This window comes from Balaenoptera ricei, chromosome 2 (assembly GCF_028023285.1).
Source record: "Balaenoptera ricei isolate mBalRic1 chromosome 2, mBalRic1.hap2, whole genome shotgun sequence".
Taxonomy (NCBI): domain Eukaryota; kingdom Metazoa; phylum Chordata; class Mammalia; order Artiodactyla; family Balaenopteridae; genus Balaenoptera; species Balaenoptera ricei.
In genome coordinates, this window is record NC_082640.1 from 146,411,442 (window position 1) to 146,437,841 (window position 26,400).

Below are 26,400 nucleotides of genomic sequence, written 5' to 3' on the forward strand. Positions count from 1 at the left end.
ACTTTAATCATTGAACATTCAATAAATTGTTTTTCTTCAGTTAAAAGATATGCGGACATCCATGAAGGTGGCTAAAATACAAAAAGGCAGAAACTAATAAGTGTTGGTGCAGATGTGGAGAGATTGTAACCCTCATTCATTGCTGGGGGGAATGTAAAATGGTGCAACCATTTTGGAAAACAGTTGGACATTTCCGCAGAATATTAAACACAGTGTTGCCATATGACCCAACAATTCTACTTCTCGATATATAGCCCAAGGGAAATGAAAACATGTCCCTAAAACCTTGTGTGCGAATATTAGCATTATTTATAATAGCCAGAAACAGGAAACACCCAAATTCTATCAACTGATGAATTGATAAATAAAATGTGACATATCTATAAAACAGAATATTTTTCAACCCTAAAAAGGAATGGAGTACTGATACGTGCTACAACATGGATGAGCCTTGAAAATATTTATGCAGAGCGAAAGAAGCCAGACACAGGGGACCATGTATTGTATGATTCCATTTATATGAAATATCCAGAAAAGGCCAATCCATAGAAACAGAAAGATAAGTGGTTGCCTGGGGTTAGGGAGAGAGGAAAATGGTCTTTTGGGGATAATTAAAGTGTTCTAAAATCAGATAGTGACCATGGTTGCACAACTCTGTGAATATATTAAAAATCACTGAATTACACATTTGAAAGTATGAATTTTATGGCATGTGAGTTATATCTCAATAAAACTGTTGTAAAAGAAATGGATGAGCAATCAGTTTCTACTGTGTGCCTCCCACACCTTCATTTTCCATTAATCCTCTAAGGTTTGGTGGGATATGGGGGTGCTTACAGGTGCATTTCATCAGCACTAGTGCTATGAATGAAGCTTGGCTAGATCTGGGTGATGTGGTTGGATGAAATAGCTGGGAAATAAAATTCCCTATATTTGACTATAAAATGCTAGGAAAAAATGTACTGATTCCTCAAAAATCATATACAGTTGTATATCAGAAGTTTTCTAGTCTATCCTAACGAGATCACTGTTTCCCTCTGTATGTGTGTTCTGCATTCTCAGATGTTAATGGTTATCCAAGGCTAAATAAGTTTGGAAAATTCTGGAGTAGTCACATCAACAGGTTATGTTACTTCTGAACTTTTCAGAGTCTTAACCTACAGATATGTATTGTGAATTATTCTCATTGATTGACTTTACAGTAAATAAGTGCTATAAATATCCAAAAAATTAATGTACAGTAATAAAGTATTGCTTTTATTTGTTTTATATATTGGGATTCCATATAGCATGCCATACAAAAGAAGGTTTTTGCTATAAAACTAAGGAGATAGATTATCATTTGTTTGGCAAGTAAATATCCTGGAGTTTAAGGATGCTCTTTGACTTTCATTGGTTTGGGGCATGCCTGGGTCAGTGGTCAACACTTAAACATGCATGGGGACTGGATGCTATCATAACACAGGATCAGCAGATGACTTTAACCTAAGGTGGATATTCTGAACTTCTTCTTGTTCCTGGTTTTCTGTGGTTATAAGATCTGTTAATTGGTTATTCATATCAGTTAAGATCTTTTTAACTCAAATGGAGATTTTTTTCACACTTCTGGTTAGACCTGACTGTTGGGTCTGGGCCAAGGAGGAGGCCCCCAATTAAGAAGACTTCATGTAAGCCTTTGGGTACTTTAGGAACTACGTCTTCTTACTTTCTCCTGCCCACCAGCTCCCTAAACTTTTCTGTTAGGGGCTATTAAAATATTCCAAAAAGACTTAAGTCTGATACGTTTTAACCTTCTCCTCGTGACAGGTTTGTAACCCGATTCATTGACTTGGACGGCCTGTCATGTATTCTCAACTTTCTAAAGACCATGGACTACGAGACCTCGGAGTCTCGAATACATACCTCTCTCATTGGATGTATAAAGGCGCTAATGAACAACTCTCAAGGTCGGGCTCACGTCCTGGCTCATTCTGAGAGTATTAATGTAATTGCTCAGAGTCTGAGCACAGAGAACATTAAGACGAAGGTGGCTGTGCTGGAAATCTTGGGCGCTGTGTGCCTGGTTCCTGGGGGCCACAAGAAGGTTCTGCAGGCCATGCTGCACTACCAGAAGTACGCCAGCGAGAGAACCCGCTTTCAGGTGGGTGCTTCCTCGCCACTTCTTCATTCCTGCCTTCAGACCAGTGCCTTTCCTGGCCCCGAAGGGGAATGTTAACTTGAGATTTCCCCCTGTGGTGAGCATTCACGGTGGGACTTCAAGCATTTCCTTCTTCTTAGGTAGAGAGTAGAATGTTCTTTCTGTAGTTGATCAATCTGGGGTTGTGGATGTACAGTAGTGCCCCCCCCCCCTTAACTGCAGTTTTGCTTTCTACAGTGCTAATTACCCGAGGTCAACTGGGGTTAAAAAATATTAAATGGAAAATTCCAGAAATAAACAATTCATAAGCTTTAAATTGTGCAGCTGTTCTGAGTAACATGATGAAATCTCGTGCCATCCTGCTCAGTACCTCCCAGGATGTGAATCATCCCTTTCTCTAGATACCCACACTGTATACAACACCCAGCCATTAATGTAGGAAAAATATAGTCTACATAGGAGTATATATAGGATTCAGTACTATCCATGGTCTCAGGCATCCACTGGGGACATTGGAACATATCCCCTGTGAATAAGGGGAGACTATTGTACTGAACTTAAAAATGTAGCCCTGCTTCATACACATTATATAAAACACTTTTCGATCCACTAAATGGGTGGTCCCTGAAAATTTTATAGATTGCCAGTCTTGATTTAGGATCAATATGAACAGTGAGATTATGTCACCACATTGTTTTTCTCAAATATAAAAAGTAAGCAGAGTTAACGAAGCACAGTCTTTTGTACTTTGTATACATGTGTATGTAAACATGTATGATGTAAGAATTTTGAAAGTAGAGTTTTTAGGACTAATCTTAAGGAAAAAAAGGTAGCTTTCTATGGATCAATGTAATTCTGACTAAACACAAGCTTTTAAAAATTAACTCTGAGTATTAAAAAATTAATAAAATGAGTGTAAGGTTAGTAACTATTCAGTCCTTTGTTTTTACATCTGTATCCTTGGTAGACGTTAATTAATGACTTGGATAAAAGCACGGGGCGGTATCGAGATGAAGTGAGTCTCAAGACTGCCATCATGTCCTTCATCAATGCAGTGCTAAGCCAAGGCGCAGGAGTGGTAAGAGCCTTCTGTACCACAATTTAAAACATATATTATTAAAGAATAATTTTTTTAAAAGATTACCAACTGTGTAGTCTAAAGAGCTTAAAAATGTATTCCATCACCCTTTTACTTTTAGGAAAGTTTGGACTTTAGACTTCATCTTCGCTATGAATTTCTGATGTTGGGAATTCAACCTGTAATAGATAAATTAAGGGAGCATGAAAATTCAACATTAGATAGGTAAGTCACACTATTATGAGATAGTTCATGTGTTTTCCATGTGTATAGTGCCAGTCTATGAACTACTTGTGATCTAAGGAACTTGTACCAAAATGTTAGACCAGGTAATGATGTTTTTATAGTAAGACTTTCTCGATGAAAGAAGCAGTACTTGTGTAGAGAACTTAGTGTAGGTTTTGGCATTAGACTTGAATCCATATCCTAGTCCTGCCGCTTACCTGCTATGTGTTCTGGTCAAGTTACTCAATTTTTCTTAACCTTACTGTTTTTATACGTAAAGAAATAGTGATGACGATGATAACACTATTCTGCAGGGCTGTTATGAAAGCTGACTATAAAACATGTGGAATCACATGACACCTTTGATAGACATTCTATGAATGTTAATTTCCACTTTCCTGTTCATTTGCTCGTGTCTGCAGTCATTTTACGATTTCTAACATATCCTACCAGCTTTCAGATCTTTCCTTCTACCACGCTTCTCCCTCATTCACACACTCCACCATGCTTTTCTCCTTGATAGTCTATGAACATGTCAAAATACACTTGCCTCAGGGCCTTTGCACCTGCTATTTCCTCAGCGTTAAAAGATCTTCCCACAGATGTCCAAATCGCTTGTTCCCTTTTTCCCATGCAGAGACCTTTTCCAGCCACTGTGTTCATACTCTTCACCTCACCTCACCTCCCATCATTCTCTATCCCCTTTATGCAGTTGGATTTGTCTTCACAGAACTTACCATTCCCCAGTCAATAATGGGGGCTCAATAAGTATTTGAATGAATAAGTGAAAGGCATGAACATTTCTTTTGTAATCTTTAATTCAGTGGTCAGTCAAGTTAGTTATATGGGCTTGTTTTTCCATAAAGAGATTCCATGAGTAGAATCTGGATTTGGTTGTGTTTGGATTTGATAAACTTTCATGAATTGTCTTCTATGTGCTGCGCATCCTAGGCTTTCAGATATGTCTCTTGTAGTGCTGTCATTTCAGTCAGATGATGTCTTTTTTCCTTAGAACATAGTTAAGAGAAGGCATTCAAATTTTGTTGTCGTACTTCTTTTAGAGATATCTCTGAAATTTTAGGAAAGGCCTTAGAATTTATGTCCTGATTCCTATGTGCCTGTGTTTGTAGGATGTTCAACTTTTAATAGCTTTTCTTAAATTGTCTTCCAGGCATTTAGATTTTTTTGAAATGCTCCGAAATGAAGATGAACTAGAATTTGCCAAAAGATTTGAACTGGTACGTGTGCTTACAATTATTCTAATTTGACTCAGCAGCTCACGAGTGTCCCTGTTGTAATGTGTGTCATAGAGATGACATGTAACCTAAGAGCAAAGTCAGATTTCTGTTTTGCTATCTAAGTGGCAGGGTTAGCTTCTATTTGCCTTGGAATTGCTTACCTTACCTTGCAAGAATTGAAGAACTTGGATGTTTGACTTAGATTTCTTTTTCATATGAAACAGGTTCACATAGACACAAAAAGTGCTACTCAGATGTTTGAGCTGACCAGGAAGAGGCTGACCCACAGTGAAGCTTACCCTCACTTCATGTCCATCCTGCACCACTGCCTCCAAATGCCTTGTGAGTGTGTTTGTGACTTAACGCGTGTGTTTGTGAATGTTTGGACATCATCCAAAGGGCTCTCTCTTCTGAACAGTGTGGCTTAGGTTGGGTGCACACCAGGGATTCCAAACCTTAGTTTTGTGACAGCCCAGTGTGTCTCTGCACAGCTTAAGGGGTGTTGTGAAGTTCTCAAAATGAAATGAATTATAACTCGCTTTGATTTTAAAAATAAATATATGCCTTACAACACATTTAGAAGGGGGTAGAAAGTGCCTGTCAGTCACGTAAATGATCATCGTGTGTCAGAATTCCAGAAACGTTGGGAAGGGTTGTAAACATCTGTCTGGTTTTGTGGCTCTGGCGGGTGAGCACTGTTCAAAAATATTCGTTCAAGTTTTGAAACCAGTTGAAGTATCTCCACTGTTCTTTTCTTTTTTAGACAAGAGAAGTGGCAACACCGTTCAGTACTGGCTACTCCTAGATAGAATTATACAGCAAATAGTTATTCAGAATGACAAAGGTCAGGACCCTGACTCCACGCCCTTGGAAAACTTTAATATTAAAAATGTCGTACGGATGTAAGTTTCTTCTTATTTTGCTACCCTTGAGATAATAGCACCAATATAAGACATTTGTGTTATCCTACTTCAAAGTAGCAGCTGGGATAACTGAAATGTTCTAGAGGTCAGATATGAGTTCCTATATGTATACATGTAATATATGTATGTAACATCTGGGTTTAAAATGGGTTTCAAGCATGCTGAGGACTTTGTCTGCATTAAACAATTTTTCTACCTAGAGAGCATGCATTTAGCAGTGGGTCTTTTACACTTTTTGTAATGAATACTCCTTTAACTATTATACAGGTTGGTTAATGAAAATGAAGTTAAGCAGTGGAAAGAACAAGCAGAAAAAATGAGAAAAGGTAAATGATGAGGTCCTGACAAGAGAAGAGGTCATGTTACTGTTATTGGACAACTCTCCTTACTGTATATTTTAGAAATTTGCATTGATGCTTCTCATTGACTTTGGTGTATAAACAGCCTTTCCCCTCCCCCATGTTTTCAGGGCATTTTGCCTGGTTTTTCTTGAATCAGACTATCTTAGTTGTCATGTTGATTCCCAAATATTTTATCCTTTCATTATAATCATTTTTTGAAGCATTTGCTGTTCAATGTTCATTAATTCAAATTTTCTAAACCACTGTTCATTTTTTGAAGCATTTTTGAAGCATTTGCTGTTCAATATTCATTAATTCAAATTTTCTTAATTACCGTTCATCCCAGCCTTCCCCATAAGTGCTCTTTAAAGCACACTAGCTTTTAAGAACTATAATCAGGGACACCAGGGATTACCCAGAATTTTAAAAGAGAAGCACAAGCAACTTGGCTTCAGCAGCCCAATTCTCCACGTGACCTTAATTTGGCACCAGTTATAAAAAGAGAAATCATGCAGAAAATCACTGACCATTGGAGATGTACATGTTATAAAACATTAACAGACCAGCCATTGGTGAGTATCTCAGTATGTCTTTGATATCAACACTCAGCATCAAATGACTTGGGGGGGGTCATTTGTGCCTGTCACCGTGCCAAACCACTCACAGAATAAGTATAACTCTTCCCCTCCTTCAAAATATTAGCAAATTAAAGTTGGACCCTTTGAGAAAACAGTCATACTCCCGGCCACTACTCTTTCACTATGCTGGTTAACTGACTTCCTTTTCCCTGTCCAAGTGACTCAGTCACAGCCAGTGACATACAGTAGCACTCACCATAGTATTCAGTGTGTTGAAAAGATGGTCCAAGAGATGCTGAAGCATTTCCTTTCCTCTCATCACATTTTGTCCATTGAGCAGAAAAGCAGGCTCACCACTGATACCGGAAAATACCGAATATGAAGTTCTGTTATATTATGGGTTCCTCGTATGAATTCAGATAGGTCTCAAATAAGTGAGGTTGCACATACATTTTTATAAATTAATTCCAGAAACTGCTATAGAAAGAATAGAGACACTGACAACAAGTTAGGGTAAAGAGAGAATTATACCCAGGAAGATGGTCAATGAGTGGTACTTTAGGGATATAACCTAGAGCATGGAGACTCAGGTGTGCAAGTTGAAGAGAGTACTTAGGACATAAGCTTTGGTGGTCATTTCAGTCCTTCATGCAGTGGGTATGTACTGAATGGCTGCATGGGGCAGGCACGGTGCTGGGCCTGGGTCTGGGTCTCAGCTCTGCCCCTGACTGACTGTGTGGGTAGGCTAAGTCATGTCCTTTACCCCTCCAGTCTTTGCCTCTGCAAAGTGAAGATTACATCTAACTCACAGGGTTGTTGTGAAGAGTAGATGACAAATATTAGGACTTTAGCATAGTACCTGGCATTTATTAGCTGCCTAGTAAATGGTAGAAAGTTTTGTAGCATTTAGGCAGTTGAGGTGGTATAAGAGGAAATGGCCGAGATCAGCTGGAGGAATAGGATGGTTTAAAGTGAGGTCATGCATAGAGTGCAAAAAAGGAGATATTGTCGGTAAAATTAATTCTTCTCTGGAAGTGTCAGGTAACAAAGTTCTATGAAATAGGGTACCTGTTGATGAATTTCTCAGAGGGTGGAGGCTGTTAGGAGACAGGAAGTACTATGGACCTGAAAAGTGGAGAATATCTGGGGAGAATTCTCTCTAGTGTCGCATACCCAGTAAGTACTGAATAAAAGCTTAGCACATGGAGACCATTTGTGGAGATAACCCTTTAGGCTGGAGCTTCCCATACTGGGCACTTTATCAGAATCCTCTAAGGAGCATTTGAAAACCACAGGTTCCTGAGCCCTGCCCCTGATCTATAGGACAGACTCCCTGCAATGTGGTCTGTGAGTCCTGGAATGTCAGAATCTCTCAGGTGGTTCTGAGGCTTGGCCAGATTTGTCAAAGTCTAATGACTGATGATAATAGGAAGTCAGGTCTTACATTGTCAAAGAGGAATGAAACGGAGATAGAAGAAAGAAAGTGGGAGGCAGTGGGGTAGTTTTTAGATGTCGCTGAAGAAGTCAGGGAAGCATCCACAGAGTGGTAGAAGTGGGTTGACGGTTGTCTTAACTCCAAGGCTGGTAAAATCCAAGGATTTTAGTGACTTGAACCCTTCTCTGCAAACTCTGATTTTGGAGAACTCAGAAGAGAGAAAGTAAAAGACAGAGAAAGCTAGAATTTAAATGTTATCAAATTCAGAAATAGAGACCAACTCTGTATAGCTCTGCCCCAGTAGGTTCTATCTCTAGTGGGTTTATTGGTATAAAAAGACTAGGGATTGGGGCCAAGTATTTGAAATGAAAATCTGCAGGCTAAACTTCATTAGTCCTCTTTTCCAAAGAGTATTACTCCTGTAAGTGCTAGAGTCAGCAGGTGTGTTGGCAACATAAGTAAGCATTATGCTAAATGAGATGCCTTGTTCCGTGATAGCGGGATTGGGGGAGTGAGTGCAACTACAGCTGAGAGCTAATATTTTTCTCCTCGTATTATCGTGATTCTCATGCTCGGCAGGTACTACTGCCCTTAAGGTGTTTAATGCTGAGATAATAACATTTGCTTTCACAAGTTTTAATAATTGTTTGCCAGCGCATAAAACACTTCAAGTCCAAGGGGCCCTCTGAGGGGAGTGGGAGCAATGGCTCCACACTGGGACAAACCCTGGGTCCAGCAGCAGCACTTCCTCCCAGGGCAGGGTCCTCCCTTTCAGCCCCTCTGCTAGTGGGACCTGAGCCAGCAAACCCAGCTAATGAACGCTGGACTTGCCTAGTTCTCATTTCTAAGTTGTGAAAAGAGGCCCTGTTAATAGTCATTTTCCCTAGTGTGGCTAAAGGGCCATTTCTAGGACAGGATTCTGAATTACATACCAAGCAGGCACCATTCACCTCCACAAATAGTTGCTCACGCCTGTGTTCCAGCTTTGGAACTGTGACTGGAGGGCCTCTTCAGCCTTTTACAGAATGTAGTTGATAAAGTTGTTCATCTGAAGCCCCTTCCAAGCACGAGCACCGTTGAGCCCATGAGTTGCTCCCTTTGATGGAGAAGAGGAATGATATTTACCTAATAAAGAGCCTCACAATCACCCTCAGTCGATCTTCTGTTTAGAGAAAATGCTTCAGCTTTGAAGAGTTCACCGTTTTCATGTCCAGTTGTTTTCCTGTGTAGAGCACAATGAGTTACAACAGAAACTGGAAAAGAAAGAGCGAGAATGCGATGCCAAGACCCAGGAGAAGGAAGAGATGATGCAGACCTTGAATAAAATGAAAGAGAAACTTGAAAAGGAGACCACTGAGCACAAGCAAGTGAAGCAGCAGGTGGCGGACCTCACGGCCCAGCTCCACGAGCTCAGCAGGGTGAGCTCACGGGCCCCGGGCTGGGTCTCCCATTGCTGGGCAGCTGCCGAGGCCTCCTTATCCCGGAGCCCCCATCCTTAAGTAGACAGCTCTGCTGGGGGCAGTAGAGCCTGAACCGTCTCCTGACCCATCACGGTGGTTGTGCGTGCGACCTGTTCCCTCTGCTTGCCGTGCACGTTAGCAGGGGTGGTTGGAGGTGTGTGTTTGTTCTCCAATGCAGATCCTCTCACAAGAGCAAGGAAGTCACATTAGCTTCTTAATATGAAAACTGATTTCATGAAAACCAAACTGGAGGATGGTAGCAGAAGTGAGAGACACGTGAGCCCTTTGCAAACGAGCACTAGAGTGCCACACACGAGGCCACTCAACTTACTGCGCCTTTAAGCCCACATTCTCAGATGTGTGAATTTCTCCATAATACACATGTTAGGCAAAGTTTCAGACCCTAAAAATCATCCAGTGCATTTACTTCTTCCGTTCATCTCCTCTTTTCCTATTTTTATTTTTCAGAGGGCCATCTGCTCTTCACTCCCCGGTGGAGCCTCGCCTGGAGCCCCCGGGGGGCCCTTTCCTTCCTCTGTGCCCGGGCCCCTCCTCCCTCCCCCACCGCCCCCGCCTCTGCCTGGTGGAGCGCTTCCTCCTCCACCCCCTCCCCTCCCCCCCGGGGGGCCCCCCCCTCCCCCAGGGCCTCCTCCCTTGGGAGGAGTCATGCCACCTCCTGGTGCCCCCCTGGGTCTGGCACTCAAGAAGAAGAACATTCCTCAGCCCACGAACGCCCTGAAATCCTTCAACTGGTCTAAGCTGCCTGAGGTGAGCCATTTGTTCCAACTTTCCCTGTAACGGATAGCATTAGCAGCCCACTGTGTTGTCTCTGACCGGGCCGCCCTGGCTGTCCAGTGATTTCATTTTCTAGTGTGGACTCAGGATTCTCACTAGCTCAGATATTCAAGTGATAAAGCTTCTGAAACAAGGCGCCCGATTTTTGAAGCCAGCTCATTCTGAGCATCTGGTAGAGTGAAAAATTTGGGATAGCAGCACTTTGTAAAAAATAACTACATCTGTGCTTTTTGTGTCTAACTATAAACCCCAGCGCTTCTTAACTTGATGTTTGCAGAACAAACTGGAAGGAACAGTGTGGACCGAAATTGATGATACAAAAGTCTTCAAAGTTCTAGATCTTGAAGACCTGGAAAGAACTTTCTCTGCTTACCAAAGACAGCAGGTAAGAGCATGTGCCCTCCAGATGCTAAAATAATTAAGGAGTCATGTTCTTGTGCAGGATCCCTGGGCCATCTGCCATAACCATGATATGATAGGCATCTTAATTCTAGGCTGTTTGGTCTAGCCTATTATGTTCCTGCAAACAGCATGGCGTGTGGGTCTGCATGTGCGTTTAGGTTCCTGTCAGTTGTGTGTGTGTGTGCACGCGCACGCGTGTGTGTGTACATGTTGAAGGTGTACAAGCTCCTTGTTAGGGAGCTTCATGCTCTGGTGTCTTTCCACAACACCGTCTCTGTTGGTGGAAGGAGCTCTGTATCTTATTGTCACTTGTGCTTAGTCAAAGGGGCCACCAGGGGAAAATAGTAGGAGAGTTACCTAACTTGTACTGTCACCCCACAGTGTTTGTTTCTGAAGCTATTTTAGTTATAATATTTATATCTCAGATGGTTATTATCAGACGTGGACTGCTTATTTGAAGTAAATGGAACCTTTTGAAGTATGGGGGTTGGTAAATTACTATAAGCTGGCAGCTAGATAGAACCTAGAAAGAAGTTTTTGCTCTGTCCTGAACATGATCGACTCAGAAGTGGGGCTGTGAAGGCTGGGCAAGTGTGGGGATGGCAGTGGAACAAATAGGACCCGAGGAGCTTCTGAAAAGTGAGCAACATGATAGTATGAGAACATGCAGTTTGATTTGGTGCTTGCTAACCTGGCCAAGCAGTCAGCGTCACTTTGTGAGCTTGATCACATCGGTGCGGTACCTCTCACCCCTCGAGAGAGCATCTTAGTAGAGTTCACAGCAAATTGGCTTGGTACAGAGGGTCTCAGAAGAACAAGGAAGAGGTGGAGTGGGGTCTTCAACAGTCAATCGGAGGTCTGGGAGGGAAAAAGTGAGTCTCAGAGAGTAAGGAGAAAAGTTCAAAGGGTGACTGAGGGGGAGAAATGATGAGAGCAGAGTGTGTCTTAAGGAACAGGAACAGGCAGATGCCAGGCATCTGCGTAGGGGCTTTCCTTGGGTTTTGCTGGGAGGCCCTTAACTCCCGTGTGAATCATTCCCAGGGTGGAGCATCCTCAGACAAGCAGCAGACTTCCTAGTCTGCTTAAGCTTGGCTTGGTTCCCAAGAAAGAGTGTCTCAGAACAGAACTGCCAGGCACCAAGGGAGAAGATGGACTGAGGCTGGGGAGAAAAAACAGCTGAGGGTTTTCTTTTTCAAAATGGCCTTTGATGCAACTAAAATTGGAAAGAAAAAGTAGTACATCTTTTAGCCAGAATATTTGCCCTTAAGTGAGAGAATATTTCTCTGCAGTGCCCTTAACGCTATTTTAATAAAGTACAAAAATGCAGGTGGTTGCCTGCCATGGCAGAATGACTGTAAGATAGGAGCACTCAGCTGGGACCCCCCCCCCAAAAGTATGACGGCAAACTTGTACAATGTCATAAATACCAAATAAAGGAAAATGAAGAAAAAGAAGATAGAACGTTGTCCAGTTGAAAGCAAGATACCTTATCTTTCAAAGGACAAACAAAAGATGTGTTGAGAGCTCTTGTATGGCAAGTACTTGGACCAGATTCATTCCTGAATGGCCACAACAGGCCTCCTCTCTCTCCTGTCCCACGAAAGTTTCCTCTGGGCCTTAACGTGAAGTAGGACATTTTAGCCAGTTTCCTGGTAGATTCAAATAATCTTCTGACCTAATTACATGTCCTGCTGATTTCCTACTTCAGTTTCAGTCACTAATACTGGTCCATTCTAGTTGCCTAAGATGAAGGTTTGGGAACTTAGAGGAGTAAATAAAAGGAAGAGAAAACAGCAGTTATTCCAAATGATGCTCTTCAAGTCTGAGCTTGTGGGTTACATTTATTATGAAGGCAGATGGTTGAAAGACCCAGGTTTACAAGACTCATAATTAACTGGCTTTCAGTAGAAGGTGCAGAAGGATGCTGCCAAAATGCTCTGGGACAAACATGTGGACAGTTCTCAAGAGCTCCAGGAGACAGGGTTGCAGAAAGCCTAGCAACTGGGTAATTGTCTCTTAGCAACCAATTGCTGTTTAAGTAATCAGTAGTCATGCCAGTCAGGATAAACCAGAACATTTCGGTCGCACTTAACACTAAGTAGTAGACTGGTAAGTAGAATCATTTGTGACATTTGCAGTAGTACTTCCCGGAGAAAAATTTCAGCACACCCGCTCAGCTTGACTCAAGTATGTCTCCCCTCTTGGTGTAAGAACGTGAGATGAGAATTTTTAAACCATAAAGGTGTTTCCCAAATGAAGGTAATTTGAGCCATTCCATTGAATTTATTGAGTGTTGAGAGACAGAAAATCGAAAGATGAAGACAGACTAGTAGGAACATATAGGATAGACTAAAGGAAACGGGGTGCCTGTCATTGTGTCCCCTAGTCTCGTAACTAATGGCATCGTCAAGACCTATGCATTTTCAGTTTAGTCTTGGCAATGCTCTATATAATTATTGTTACACTTGAATTGCTCTCTTTTCTACTCCCAAATGAATACCGGGAACCCTTTATTTCAATGATTTCTCCTCTTTCTTCCCTCCAGAGTTATAAAACCCTGGTCAAACTCTCTGGATTTCAGCCAGTTGTGTGGCCAAGTAAATTTCTCAGAGAGGCAAAGAACCCATGAATACCATTGTCTGTGTGCATGCAACAGGAACACTACACAGAGTAAGATTTTGAAAAAAATTTCAAGCTTCAGATTAGTATAATTTAGGTGAACACTGATTAATGACATGTAGGAGAGATTTGATATAAGTAAATGTACACACACACACAAGATGTGCCCTGTTGATATGAGAAATACTGAATCATTAAAAACAACAGATATTTTTACTGTCTGCTTTGCATATAAAGTATGTCAAAGGACACAAATGTGTTCAACTATTGCACAGGTCTATAATGCAGCTTATAGTATTAAAGCAGAGATGAGGAAAATCTGCAAATAACCAGAATATAGACTAAAAGATGATAATCAATATTAAGTATCCATTACATTTTTGTTGCTGAATATAATATATACAGCCCCAATCTCATCAACCCTAATTTTTAGTTCTCAAGGAACTGATACTTATTTGTTCATTTAATCTTCACACCAACTCTTTGAGGTGAGTAGTATTCCTATGTCACAGATAATAAAAATATGGCTCAGTATGTATTCAGTGTCCAGACAGATGTACAAGTGGCATAATTCTCAGTTTCACTTTGTTCTTATTGATGGCTTTATTGATTATGAAGGTTAGACTTTGTAAAGGATTTTCTTTAACTCCAGTTTTAAGAACAAGATCATTTCTATTCGGGATTCTTTTTTTTTTTCCAGTGTGGATATCAAAGGTGTGCAGAGCTGATTATGTAAGCTTATGTGCCACAAGAAATGGAATTTAATAGCATACAGTTATTCCCCTGCACACATTACAAAAGTTCATTTGAAAGTCAGTGTTTTGAATCTCAGAACCTCTTTTCCTCACTGAAACTGTACTATACATGATCTCTAGGCCAGCCACAAGAGACTTATTTTAATACATAATGTAGCACGTTGCATAGTAGTACTATCTCAGTTACAATTAAACAACATGCATATTTGTTTTGTGGGAAATTTTCATCTCAAGATGTTATAAATTCATTCTCCGTATACATGCAATTTGGACAGAGAGAAAATGAACTAAAGGTACTACATTTACCTAAAGGCACACATATCTCTGTAGCAACAAATGAACAGCTGGTTATCTCCATTCCTCTTCCCCACTCTTTGCCTGGGGACACCCCTTCTTTTTAGGTCCTATTATCAGCACGTGATAGAACATTTCAAAGCCTCTCTGCTTTGAAATAGTTACAAAGGATAACTATCCTAGGCTCCAGAATCCAACTCTCTGCTAACATGTCATATACAAGTCATTCTTGGGGTCCCATTTGGAATAGTCAATGGTCTCTTCTGAATTTTAATGAATGGCCAAAGAAATTTCTTTTTTTATTCTTTTTATGTTTTTTGTTATTCTGTATATCTAGTTTTTACATTGAACAATTATGTGATTTAGGACATTGATTTCAATAAGCTTTGTCCTTAGTCATGGCATATGAAGACAGGAGATAAAAATTGTAAATAGTGGTTTTTCTTAGTACCAAAGTATAACGTACAGGTTCTATATAGCTGGACAACATGGTAATAGTTAATCAAATACAGGGTTTTATATAAATATTAGTGCGTGCATTTCTCTGGAGAGGGATCTCCAGCTTTTATCAGATTTACAATGGGATCTCAACCTCAAAAAGATTAAGAACCATCCATATAAAGGTTGTCATTGTCTATGAAATGTTGAGTCATTATTTCATGGTGAAACCCTATCTATAGAAATTTATCAGCCCTGGCTCCTGAAAATGCAAGCCCCAACTTCCTATTTATTTTCCAAACCCTAAGCCCTACACCAAAAATCATCTGGAAAAATCAGACATCCTGTTAGGTGGAGCCAGATGTAGGCAATTCTATCATGTTTGGCCCAAGCCAATTAGTGAATAATTTAAAGTTTCAAAAAGAATGTTAACTTATTTGAAATAGACCTGGAAGCATCAATATTTTTAACATTCCCCATCTAATAAGCTTTGTGATTTTATTTAAAATGTGATGATTAAAGAACTCTTAAAATAGGGGAATCTCAAGATCTCCAATTAACCTAACTCTCACATGGCATTCCTCATCCTCACCTCTCAAAAGATAAGAACACATTACTTAGCTATTAACTGTTACACTTAGTGCTGCTGCTGGTTACAAATGGGAGATCTTGACCAGCTGTGCTTCAACTCAACTGAAAAGCAGGGCAATAGGCAAAAAAATGGACTTGATCATTGGCTTGAAAGATACAATGATTGTAATGTGTGATAGCTTCCAAGTATGGAGCTCATAAATATGTGACAGGTACTGTACAAAATGCTTTACATGCATATCACATTTAATACTCACAATAAAAATCTGGTTGTTTACTTCATTTTACAGATAGTGAAACTGAGCCCCAAGTCGCATCCCTAGTAAATGCTTGTGGCCTGGTCCCATAGACCACTACAGTAGAGATTAATTTCCACACAGTGGGAACTTAGGGAGAATGAGTTGCCAGACACCTTCGTACAAGTTTCTTCCTTGAAGGCCAGACAGGGAGAGCAGGGTCTAAATTCAACTTGCAACTTGTCTCTTTAAGAGAGAAAAGTAGGGTAAGATGACCTCACGGAGTTCACTTCACCAAAGTTTTTTCTGCCCTTGAAAGGAGAAACTGCTTTTACAGGGGAAGAGTGATAAGGAGTTTCAGGGTAAAAAATTGACAGTTACAACAGGGACAAAAGAAAACTGTGACATCAGAGGAAAGAAAAGTTTCATGTGGTTATCACTTTATTTTTTAAAAGCCATTCCAGAAAAGTAATCCCCCCTTGTATGGGTGGAGCAAGGGGAGGATACGTTTTGTTTCCCATTCGAAGAATGATGTGAAACAGCTCATCTGTGTAAACTTGGCCTTGGCAGTGCTGCCGGGACCAGTGAGGCCTTAAGGAATCTGCTAAGTAAACGCTGATTGTGTAAGTAGTTGGCCCGAAAGCTGGGGTGTGTTTTGCACACCGAAGCTTTATTCCTGCCATCACGGCAAAAATATGCAAAGAAAGCTGTGACTTTCTCATAACATGTCAATTACTGCTTCCTCTTTCCCTTCCTCACTCCAGGTCTTTTCTATGAGCTATTTTCAACAGAGGCTGTTGAACTTGTACGCATGAACAGCCCCAGGGCAGTGGGGACAGGACCACCAATGGCTGCACAGCACATGAATCACTTATTGTCTCTTAATTGCAAGTTGTTTTTCCTCATACCTACCCAGAGCGCCCACAGACATTGTTTGGACTCTCGGGGAGTACTGAGTGTTGGTTTTACTGACCTATATTGTTGAACTTGTCATTTTTCTTTTCTTAATCCTTCCTAATGACACAAGAAGATAGGAGATTATTCCATCCCCTCAAAAAAGCATATTTTGCTGGTAGCACATGACAATGGGAGTAGTTCCCTCAAGTTAGTAGAGTTGATTGATATTTTCTGCTTCAAGGGAAAACCGTGAAATCTGTTTCATGTTGAATACGTGGAGCCCAGTGGTCCTTTCAAAGAGGGTTTGTTCCTTCACCACTTTGAGTCTTTCGGGGGTGTTTTAAGCCCTTTCGTTTCTGAATTTGATTTGCCACCATTGAAAATTGTGTACAGCACATGCCATCTTCTCTCTCTACCCTGAACGCTTAGTACCCTACTCTTCAGTGTATCTTCAGCCAGACTCTCATGTTCATCAACTCTCATTGCTGCTCCTGGGAGCATAAATCATCTCTTACCCTGTGTCACTGATCTCCTTGACCTTCCCCTGTTGGTTGCTGTGATTTCTGAACTGCATGTATCTGATTTGCCTTTTCCATGCCTCTGCCATGGCTGTAGGATTTCTTTGTGAACAGTAACTCCAAGCAGGTAAGTGAGCTAAAACCCACACCTTGCTTAATGTAACTCCTTGGCTTGCTATAAGCTCAAAATGTCTTGGTTTTCCTGGGGTTTTTTTTTTTTTTTCTGATAGTGTAATGCAATGCCTACTTAATTTCACATTGGGTTTCAACTCTTAACTGAATATTGAGAGGTATGCCTGAAATCTCAGCATAATACGAAACAGTTAAAGTTTGGTCACACGGTGCCTCTTATTATGAACTCCATGTTGTCTTTGTTTCCTAAACTGTTATCCAGTTCTAGAACTCTTTGGTTTCCTTACTTTTTTTTTTTTGGCCAGAGTTCCCTATTTTTAAATCTTTTTTATTTTTTAAATTGGGGTATAGTTGCTTTACAATGTTGTGTTAGTTTCTGCTGTATAACGAAGTGAATTAGCTATACATATACATATATCCCCATATCCCCCCACCTTGGACCTGCCTTCCACCACCCCCCTACCCCGCCCCTGCGATCCCATCCTGCCCATCTAGGTCACCACAGGGCACCGAGCTGAGCTCCCTGCGCTATACAGCAGGTTCCCACTAGCTATCTGTTTTACACATGGCAGTGCACATATGTCAGTCCCAATCTTGCACGTCCATTCTCTACGTCTGCTTTCCCTTCTTTCATTTTTTAAATGGCATGATCTGTTTTTTAAATTGATCCTGACCTTTAACAAAATCAAACTTGCTATTTATCAAGTCAATCTATGTTTTCACCTTGATGCCCAGTTTACTCAAACAGTATTTTATGTATGATTGTTTTATGCCTCTTCCTCCATAAATTATGACTGGCCCTCATTGCTTACAGCTCTCTGTACAGCAGTAGAGTGTGCAAGTAGTGTTTTATTGTTAATTGAGGTAAATCGAACCAATGCCTTGAACTGCGCCCTCCCCGTTGTCCATCAGGCTCCAGGGTAATGAAAGGTACCATCTGGTCTTGGGAGCTTCCTGTTGCACATGAAGACGTTTGGGAGGTTTTATTGTTCAGCTTTCTGAGTGTTCAGGATGCAAATGGTTCTGGGGTGAATGGGCCCTGTAAATGGCTGGACCAGCAGTGGCACGTTTCAGCTGAGCTTGATTCATAGTGACAGTCCTTCTGTCTGCTCTCCATCGGGATTTGGGGGACAAAAGGAGGGTACCGTTCATTGATAATTTATGCATCTTCAACTTAGAAGCACTTTGTTCTTCCAGATAATGCTTTTTCAAATGTGGGTGGTCAGCTTTTCTTATTTTCCTTTGTCAACTAGATTTTAGCCTTTGTTTCAATTCCACCACCTCCATACATTCCCCTGCTTATTACTGCCTCGGCTTTGCATCTGTGTGTGTGTGTGTGTGTGTGTGTGTGTGTGTGTGTGTGTGTGTGTACAGCAATTATAAAGGAAAACTGTGTATCCGAAGTCAGAATGTCCTTGTTTGACTTTGATGGATTTCTTTCATGCTCTTTATAGAAAGAAGCAGATGCCATTGATGACACACTGGGCTCCAAACTTAAAGTCAGAGAGCTTTCGGTGATTGATGGTCGGAGAGCTCAGAACTGCAACATCCTTCTATCGAGGTATTGTTGATGTTGTCTAAACATTTCTGCTAGGACCAACTTTCCTTTTTTTTTTTTTTTAATTTAATTTTATATTTTCATACAGCAGGTTCTTATTAGTTATCTGTTTTAAACATATTAGTGTATATATGTCAATCCCAATCTGCCAATTCATCTCACCACCCCTCGCCCCCGCTTTCCCCCCTTGGTGTCTATACGTTTGTTCTCTACATCTGTGTCTCTATTTCTGCCTTGCAAACCAGTTCATCTGTACCATTTTTCTAGATTCCACATATATGCGTTAATATATGATATTTGTTTTTCTCTTTCTGACTTACTTCACTCTGTATGAGTGAAGTTTCTAGGTCCATCCGCATCTCTACAAATGACCCAATTTTGTTCCTTTCTATGGCTGAGTAATATTCCATTGTATATATGTACCACATCTTCTTTATCCATTCATCTGTTGATGGATATTGAGGTTGCTTCCATGGCCTGGCTATTGTAAATAGTGCTGCAATGAACATTGGAGTGCATGTGTCTTTTTGTGTGTTTTTTTTTTTTAATATAAATTGTATTTATTTATATTTTTTATTTTTGGCTGTGTTGGGTCTTCGCTGCTGCATGTGGGCTTTCTCTAGTTGTGGCGAGCGGGGACTACTCTTCGTTGTGGTGCATGGGTTTCTCATTGCGGTGGCTTTTCTTGTTGCAGAGCACAGGCTCTACGCACACGGGCTTCAGTAGTTGTGGCTCGTGGGCTCTAGAGTGCAGGCTCAGTAGTTGTGGCGCACGGGCTTAGTTGCTCTGCGGCATGTGGGATCTTCCCAGACCGGGGCGTGAACCTGTGTCCCCTGTATTGGCAGGTGGATTCTTAACCACTGCACCACCAGGGAAGTCCTGCGTGTGTCTTTTTGAATTATGGTTTTCTCAGGATATATGCCCAGTAGTAGGATTGCTGGATCATATGGTAATTCTATTCTTAGTTTTTTAAGGAACCTCCATACTGTTCTCCGTAGTGGCTGTATCAGTTTACATTCCCACCAACAGTGCAAGAGGGTTCCCTTTTCTCCACACCCTCTCCAGCATTTGTTGTTTGTAGATTTTCTGATGAAGCCCATTCTAACTGGTGTGAGGTGACACCTCATTGTAGTTTTTTTTTTTTTTTTTTTAATTTATTTATTTATTTATTTATTTATGGCTGTGTTGGGTCTTCGTTTCTGTGTGAGGGCTTTCTCTAGTTGTGGCAAGCGGGGGCCACTCTTCATCGCGGTGCGCGGGCCTCTCACTATCGTGGCCTCTCTTGTTGCGGAGCACAGGCTCCAGACGCGCAGGCTCAGTAATTGTGGGTCACGGGCCCAGTTGCTCCGCGGCATGTGGGATCTTCCCAGACCAGGGCTCGAACCCGTGTCCCCTGCATTGGCAGGCAGATTCTCAACCACTGCGCCACCAGGGAAGCCCCTCATTGTAGTTTTGATTTGCATTTCTCTAATAATTAGTGATGTTGAGCAGCTTTTCATGTGCTTCTTGGCCATCTGTATGTCTTCTTCGGAGAAATGTCTATTTAGGTCTTCTGCCCATTTTTTGATTGGGTTGTTTGTTTCTTTAATATTGAGCTTCATGAGCTGTTTATATATTTTGGAGATTAATCCTTTGTCTATTGATTCATTTGCAAATATTTTCTCCCATTCTGAGGGTTGTCCTTTCATCCTGTTTATAGTTTCCTTTACTGTGCAAAAGCTTTTAAGTTTCATTAGGTCCCACTTGTTTATTTTTGTTTTTATTTCCATTACTCTAGGAGGTGGGTCAAAAAAGATCTTGCTGTGATTTATGCCAAAGCATGTTCTTCCTGTTTTCCTCTAAGAGTTTTATAGTGTCTGGTCTTACACTTAGGTCTCAAATTCATTTTGAGTTTATTTTTGTGTATGGTGCTAGGGAGTGTTCTAATTTCATTCTTTTACATGTAGCTGTCCAGTTTTCCCAGCACTCTTATTGAAGAGGCTGTATTTTCTCCATTGCATATCCTTGCCTCCTTTGTCATAGATTAGTTGACCATAGGTGTGTGGGTTTATCTCTGCACTTTCTATCCTGTTCCATTAATCTATATTTCTGTTTTTGTGCCAGTATCATATTGTCTTGTTTACTGTAGCTTTGTAGTATAGTCTGAAGTCGGGGAGCCTGATTCCTCCAGCTCTGTTTTTTTCCCTCAAGATTGCTTTTAGCTATTTGGGGTCTTTCGTGTCTCCATACAAATTTTAAGATTTTTTTGTTCTAGTTCTGTGAAAAATGCCATTGGTAATTTGATAGGGATTGCATTGAATCTGTAGTTTGCTTTGGATAGTATAGCCATTTTCACAATATTGATTCTTCCAATCCAAGAACATGGTATATCTCTCCATCTGTTTGTGTCATCTTTGATTTCTTTCATCAGTTGTCTTATAGTTTTCTGGGTACAGGTCTTTTGTCTCTTTAGGTAGGTCTATTCCTAGGTATTTTATTCTTTTTGTTGCAATGGTGAATGGGACTGTTTCCTTAATTTCTCTTTCTGATCTTTCATTGTTAGTGTATAGGAATGCAAGAGATGTCTGTGCATTAATTTTGTATCCTGCAACTTTACCAAATTCATTGATTAGCTCTAGTAGTTTTCCAGTGGCATCTTTAGGATTATCTATGTACAGTAATCTGCAAACAGTGACAGTTTTACTTCTTTTTTTCCAATTTGTATTCCTTTTATTTCTTTTTCTTCTCTGATTGCTGTGGCTAGGACCTTCAAAACTATGTTGAATAATAGTGGCGAGAGTGGACATCCATGTCTTGTTCCTGATCTTAGAGGAAATGCTTTCAGTTTTTCACCATTGAGAATGAGGTTTGCTGTGGGGTTTGTTGTATATGGCCTTTATTATGTTGAGGTAGATTCCCTCTATGCTCACTTTCTGGAGGTTTTTATCATAAATGGGTGTTGAATTTTGGCAAAAGCTTTTTCTGCATCTATTGAAATGATCATATGGTTTTTATCCTTCAATTTGTTATTATCATGTATCACATTGATTGATTTGCCTATATTGAAGAATCCTTGCATCCCTGGGTTAAATCCCACTTGATCATGGTGTATGATCCTTTTAATGCGTTGTTGGATTCTGTTTGCCAGGATTTTGTTGAGGATTTTTGCATCTATTTTCATCAGTAATATTGGTCTGTAATTTTCTTTTCTTGTAGTATCTTTCTCTGGTTTTGGTATCAGGGTAATGGTGGCCTCGTAGAATGAGTTTGGGAGTGTTCCTTCCTCTGATATTTTTTGGAAGAGTTTGAGAAGGATGGGTGTTAGCTTTTCTTTAAATGTTTGATAAAATTCACCTGTGAAGCCATCTGGTCCTGAACTTTTGTTTGTTGGAAGATTTTAAATCACAGTTTCAATCTCATTACTTGTGATTCGTCTGTTCATGTGTTCCATTTCTTCCTGGTTCAGTCTTGGAAGGTTGTGCTTTTCTAAGAATTTGTCCATTTATTCCAGGTTGTCCATTTTATTGGCATAGAATTGTTTGTAGTAGTCTCTTAGGATGCTTTGTATTTCTGCAGTGTCTGTTATAACTTCTCCTTTTTCATATCTAATTTTATTGATTTGAGTCCTCTCCCTCTTTTTCTCGATGAGTCTGGCTAAAGGTTTATCAATTTTGTTTATCTTCTCAAAGAACCAGCTTTTAGTTTTATTGATCTTTGCTATTGTTTTCTTCATTTCTATTTCATTTATTTCTGCTCTGATCTTTATGATTTCTTTCCTTCTACTAACTTTGCATTTTGTTTGTTTTTCTTTCTCTAGTTCCTTTAGGTGTAAGGTTAGAATGTTTATTTGAGATTTTTCTTGTTTCTTGAGGTGGGATTGTATTGATATAAACTTCCCTCTTAGAACTGCTTTTGCTGCGTCCCATAGGTTTTGGGTCGTCGTGTTTTCGTAGTCATTTGTCTCTAGGTATTTTTTTATTTCCTCTTTGATTTCTTCAGTGATCTCTTGGTTATTTAGTAACGTATTGTTTAACCTCCATGTGTTTGTGTTTTTTACGTTTCCTTCCCTGTAATTGATTTCTGATCTCATAGCACTGTGATCGGAAAGGATGCTTGATATGATTTCAATTTTCTTAAATTTACTGAGGCTTGATTTGTGACCCTAGATGTGATCTATCCTGGAGAATGTTCCATGTGCACTTGAGAAGAAAGTGTAATCTGCTGTTTTCGGATGGAATGTCCTATTAATATCAATTAAATCTCTCTGGTCTATTGTGTCATTTAAAGCTCCTGTTTCCTTATTTATTTTCATTTTGGATGATCTGTCCATTAGTGTAAGTGAGGTGTTAAAGTCCCCCACTATTATTGCATTACTGTTGATTTACTCTTTTATAGCTGTTAGCATTTGCCTTATGTATTGAGGTGCTCCTATGTTGGGTGCATATATATTTATAATTGTTATATCTTCTTCTTGGATTGATCCCTTGATCATTATGTAGTGTCCTTCCTTGTCTCTTATAACATTCTTTATTTTAAAGTCTATTTTGTCTGATATGAGTATAGCTACTCCAGCTTTCTTTGGATTTCCATTTGCATGGAATATCTTTTTCCATCCCCTCACTTTCAGTCTGTATGTGTCCCTAGGTCTGAAGTGGGTCTCTTGTAGACAGTATATATATGGGTCTTGTTTTTATATCCATTCAGCAAGCCTGTGTCTTTTGGTTGGAGCATTTAATCCATTCACATTTAAGGTAATTATTGATATGTATGTTCCTATTACTATTTTCTTAAAAAATTTATTTTTATTTTTATTTTATTTATTTTTGGCTATGTTGGGTCTTTGTTGCTGCACATGGGCTTTCTCTAATTGCAGCAAGTGGGGGCCACTCTTTGTTGCTGTGCACGGGCTTCTCACTGCAGTGGGCTCTCTTGCTGTGGAGCACGGGCTCTAGATGCATGGGCTTCAGTAGTTGTGGCTCCAGAGCACAGGCTCAGTAGTTGCTCCACGGCATGTGGGATCCTTCCGGACCAGGGATCAAACCCGTGTCCCCTGCATTGGCAGGCAGATTCCTATCCACTGCGCCACCAGGAAAACCCCCATTACCATTTCCTTAATTGTTTTGGGTTTGTTTTTGTAGGTCCTTTTCTTCTCTTGTGTTTCCTGCCTAAAGAAGTTCCTTTACCATTTGTTGTAGAGCTGGTTTGGTGGTGCTGAATTCTCTTAGCTTTTGCTTGTCTGTAAAGCTTTTGATTTCTCTGTCAAATCTGAATGAGATCCTTGCCAGGTAGAGTAATCTTGGTTGTAGGTTCTTCCCTTTCATCACTTTAAATATATCGTGCCACTCCCTTCTAGCTTGTAGAGTTTCTGCTGAGAAATAAGCTGTTAATGTTATAGGAGTTCCCTTGTATGTCATTTGTCATTTTTCCCTTGTTGCTTTTAGTAATTTTTCTTTGTCTTTTGATTACTAATTTTTCTTTGTCTTTTGACTACTAAAGTCAATTTGATTACTATGTGTCTCGGCATGTTTCTCCTTGGGCTTATTCTGCCTGGGACTCTCTGCACTTCCTGGACTTGGGTCGCTATTTCCTTTCCCACGTTAGGGAAGTTTTTGACTGTAATCGCTTCACATATTTTCTCAGGTCCTTTCTCTCTTCTCCTTCTGGCACCCCTATAATGCGAATGTTGTTGCATTTAATGTTGTCTCAGAGGTCTCTTAGGCTGTCTTCATTTCTTTTCATTCTTTTTTCTTTATTCTGTTCCATGGCAGTGAATTCCACCATTCTGTCTTCCAGGTCACTTATCTGTTCTTCCGCCTCAGTTATTCTGCGATTGATTCCTTCTAGTGTATTTTTTCATTTCAGTTATTGTATTGTTCATCTCTGTTTGTTTGTTCTTTAATTCTTCTAGGTCTTTTTTAAACATTTCTTGCATCTTCTCAATCTTTGCCTCCGTTCTTTTTCCGAGGTCCTGGATCATCTTCACTATCATTATTCTGAATTCTCTTTCTGGAAGGTTGCCTATCTCCACTTCATTTAATTGTTTTTCTGGGGTTTCATCTTGTTCCTTCATCTGGTACATAGCCCTCTGCCTTTTCATTTTGTCTGTCTTTCTGTGAACATGGTTTTCATCCCACAGGCTGCAGAATTGTAGTTCTTCTTGCTTCTGCTGTCTGCCCTCTGATGGATGAGGCTATCAGGACCAACTTTTCTATCATGTGGCTCCAAACCACATGTTTGGACTCGTCCTTTTACCTGGACTCTGCTGAGGGTCAGTTCTCCGAGTTTCTTCTGTCTGACGTGAAGAGGACCGTTAGTGCCTCCTTTCCCTCGTGGAATATGTCACAGCTGGATGCCTATTTCTTGCAGTTTAATTTCCACAGACTCCTAAATCATAAAGAGCAGAACATCTCAAATCAATGTTTTGTTTTGTTTTTCCAGAGAGCCTATAAAATGGACTTTACTGTTATTTATACCTCTCAGCTTTAGAGATTCTTTAGCCATTGAAGTAACACTGTCACAGAATCAGCATCCACGCTGAAGGCATGAAGGCTCTTTGTTTCATTTTGCTTTCCAAAGTCACCTTTTTATACTTCAAGATTATATTATTTCATGCTGTTTGTGAACATTTTTATGACTAAAAAATATGTAAAACTCAAACCTCAGTGAAATGCTAATTCATCCAGTCCAGCCCTTTCAGAAGTATTTCTCATAATTAGTGAACCGTCATGGCCTTGGAGCTTGAAAAGAAGAAAGAAAATTCGGGAACCTGGAATCTGATTATAGCTTCAGGCAATGTGTCAGGTCATCCTGGGCATTTCAAGTAGTTTTTCTGAATCTAGTTTCTTCTTTCTCTAAAAGGAACTTTCACATTAGACAGAGATACCTCGTGCTGATGAAGGGAAGGAAAATATAAAGAATTCTGAATTTTGAGGCATTATGTATAAGTCACATTGGTTACATTCTGGAAAGAATGTTATATATGTATCAAGGCTGGCATAAGGTGACTTTCAGGGAGAGTAAAGACGGAAAGTAGTAGTTGTAGTAGTTCTTATTTTTCACATGGTCTTAGAGTTTAACACACAGCACTGCTGCTTGGTTTGCAGCATAGAAGTTTGATTGATAGCCAGACATATATTACTTTATGGAGCAAATGTTTCTTTTAGTGAAAGAGAAATTGAAATTTGGTAAGACCCCTGAATTTTAATACAACTTAGTAAGGTAACATGAACCATCCTGTTAGCATTTAATTTCTGCCTCTGGCTGGAAGCTGTGTAAGTGGCCAGGCCCTGTGTTTATCCCCACTTTTGTTCAAGAAGACACCACTGAAAATAGTTTTGAAGGGCTACATATTTTTTTTCTATAGTCTATACAAATTGTTTTGTTAAAACTTCTTTTTACAAATAATGTTTTTACTTAATAGCAAAATTAAATGAAAATTTGGGCAGTTTTTCTTTTAAAACCCTAGAATTTCCCCCTCTATTTTGCACTTTTGCAGTCTAGAGGAGCACTTTAAAAACAACTTGGCAAAGGGAGCTATCACTCTGAATTTCTATAGTAATTTAAGTGCTCTAGCTGTGACCCAGTTTCTCATAGACAGATTATTCTCAGTACAAGATGCCACCAAGGGTAATTACACTAGTTATAGATAAGGTTACAACTTCTTCTGGCAAATTTCCCATCCCATTATTGGAGGAATTGTTTCATATTGTGGTGTATCATTCCCTCATTACATCAAAAGTGTCAAAGGCTAAGGTGACTTAGAATGTGAATG

The 26,400-nt window shown here is 40.1% G+C and overlaps 1 protein-coding gene across 4 annotated transcripts in view; it reads left to right on the forward strand.

The window, feature by feature from the left end:
- Window positions 1-26,400, forward strand: part of DAAM1 (dishevelled associated activator of morphogenesis 1) — a 174,110-nt gene that overhangs the window by 110,263 nt on the left and 37,447 nt on the right. For all 4 annotated transcript variants that reach the window (XR_009500928.1, XM_059914323.1, XM_059914322.1 and 1 more), the window contains 11 exons: window positions 1,807-2,140; window positions 3,105-3,215; window positions 3,337-3,440; window positions 4,612-4,678; window positions 4,903-5,020; window positions 5,442-5,580; window positions 5,869-5,927; window positions 9,186-9,373; window positions 9,884-10,183; window positions 10,488-10,595; window positions 18,547-18,653. Coding sequence is in view for 3 of the 4 variants with exons in the window: in XM_059914323.1 (XP_059770306.1) it covers window positions 1,807-2,140; window positions 3,105-3,215; window positions 3,337-3,440; window positions 4,612-4,678; window positions 4,903-5,020; window positions 5,442-5,580; window positions 5,869-5,927; window positions 9,186-9,373; window positions 9,884-10,183; window positions 10,488-10,595; window positions 18,547-18,653 (1,635 nt within the window). In the remaining variant the exon portion in view is untranslated. The remainder of the gene's footprint in view (window positions 1-1,806; window positions 2,141-3,104; window positions 3,216-3,336; window positions 3,441-4,611; window positions 4,679-4,902; window positions 5,021-5,441; window positions 5,581-5,868; window positions 5,928-9,185; window positions 9,374-9,883; window positions 10,184-10,487; window positions 10,596-18,546; window positions 18,654-26,400) is intronic.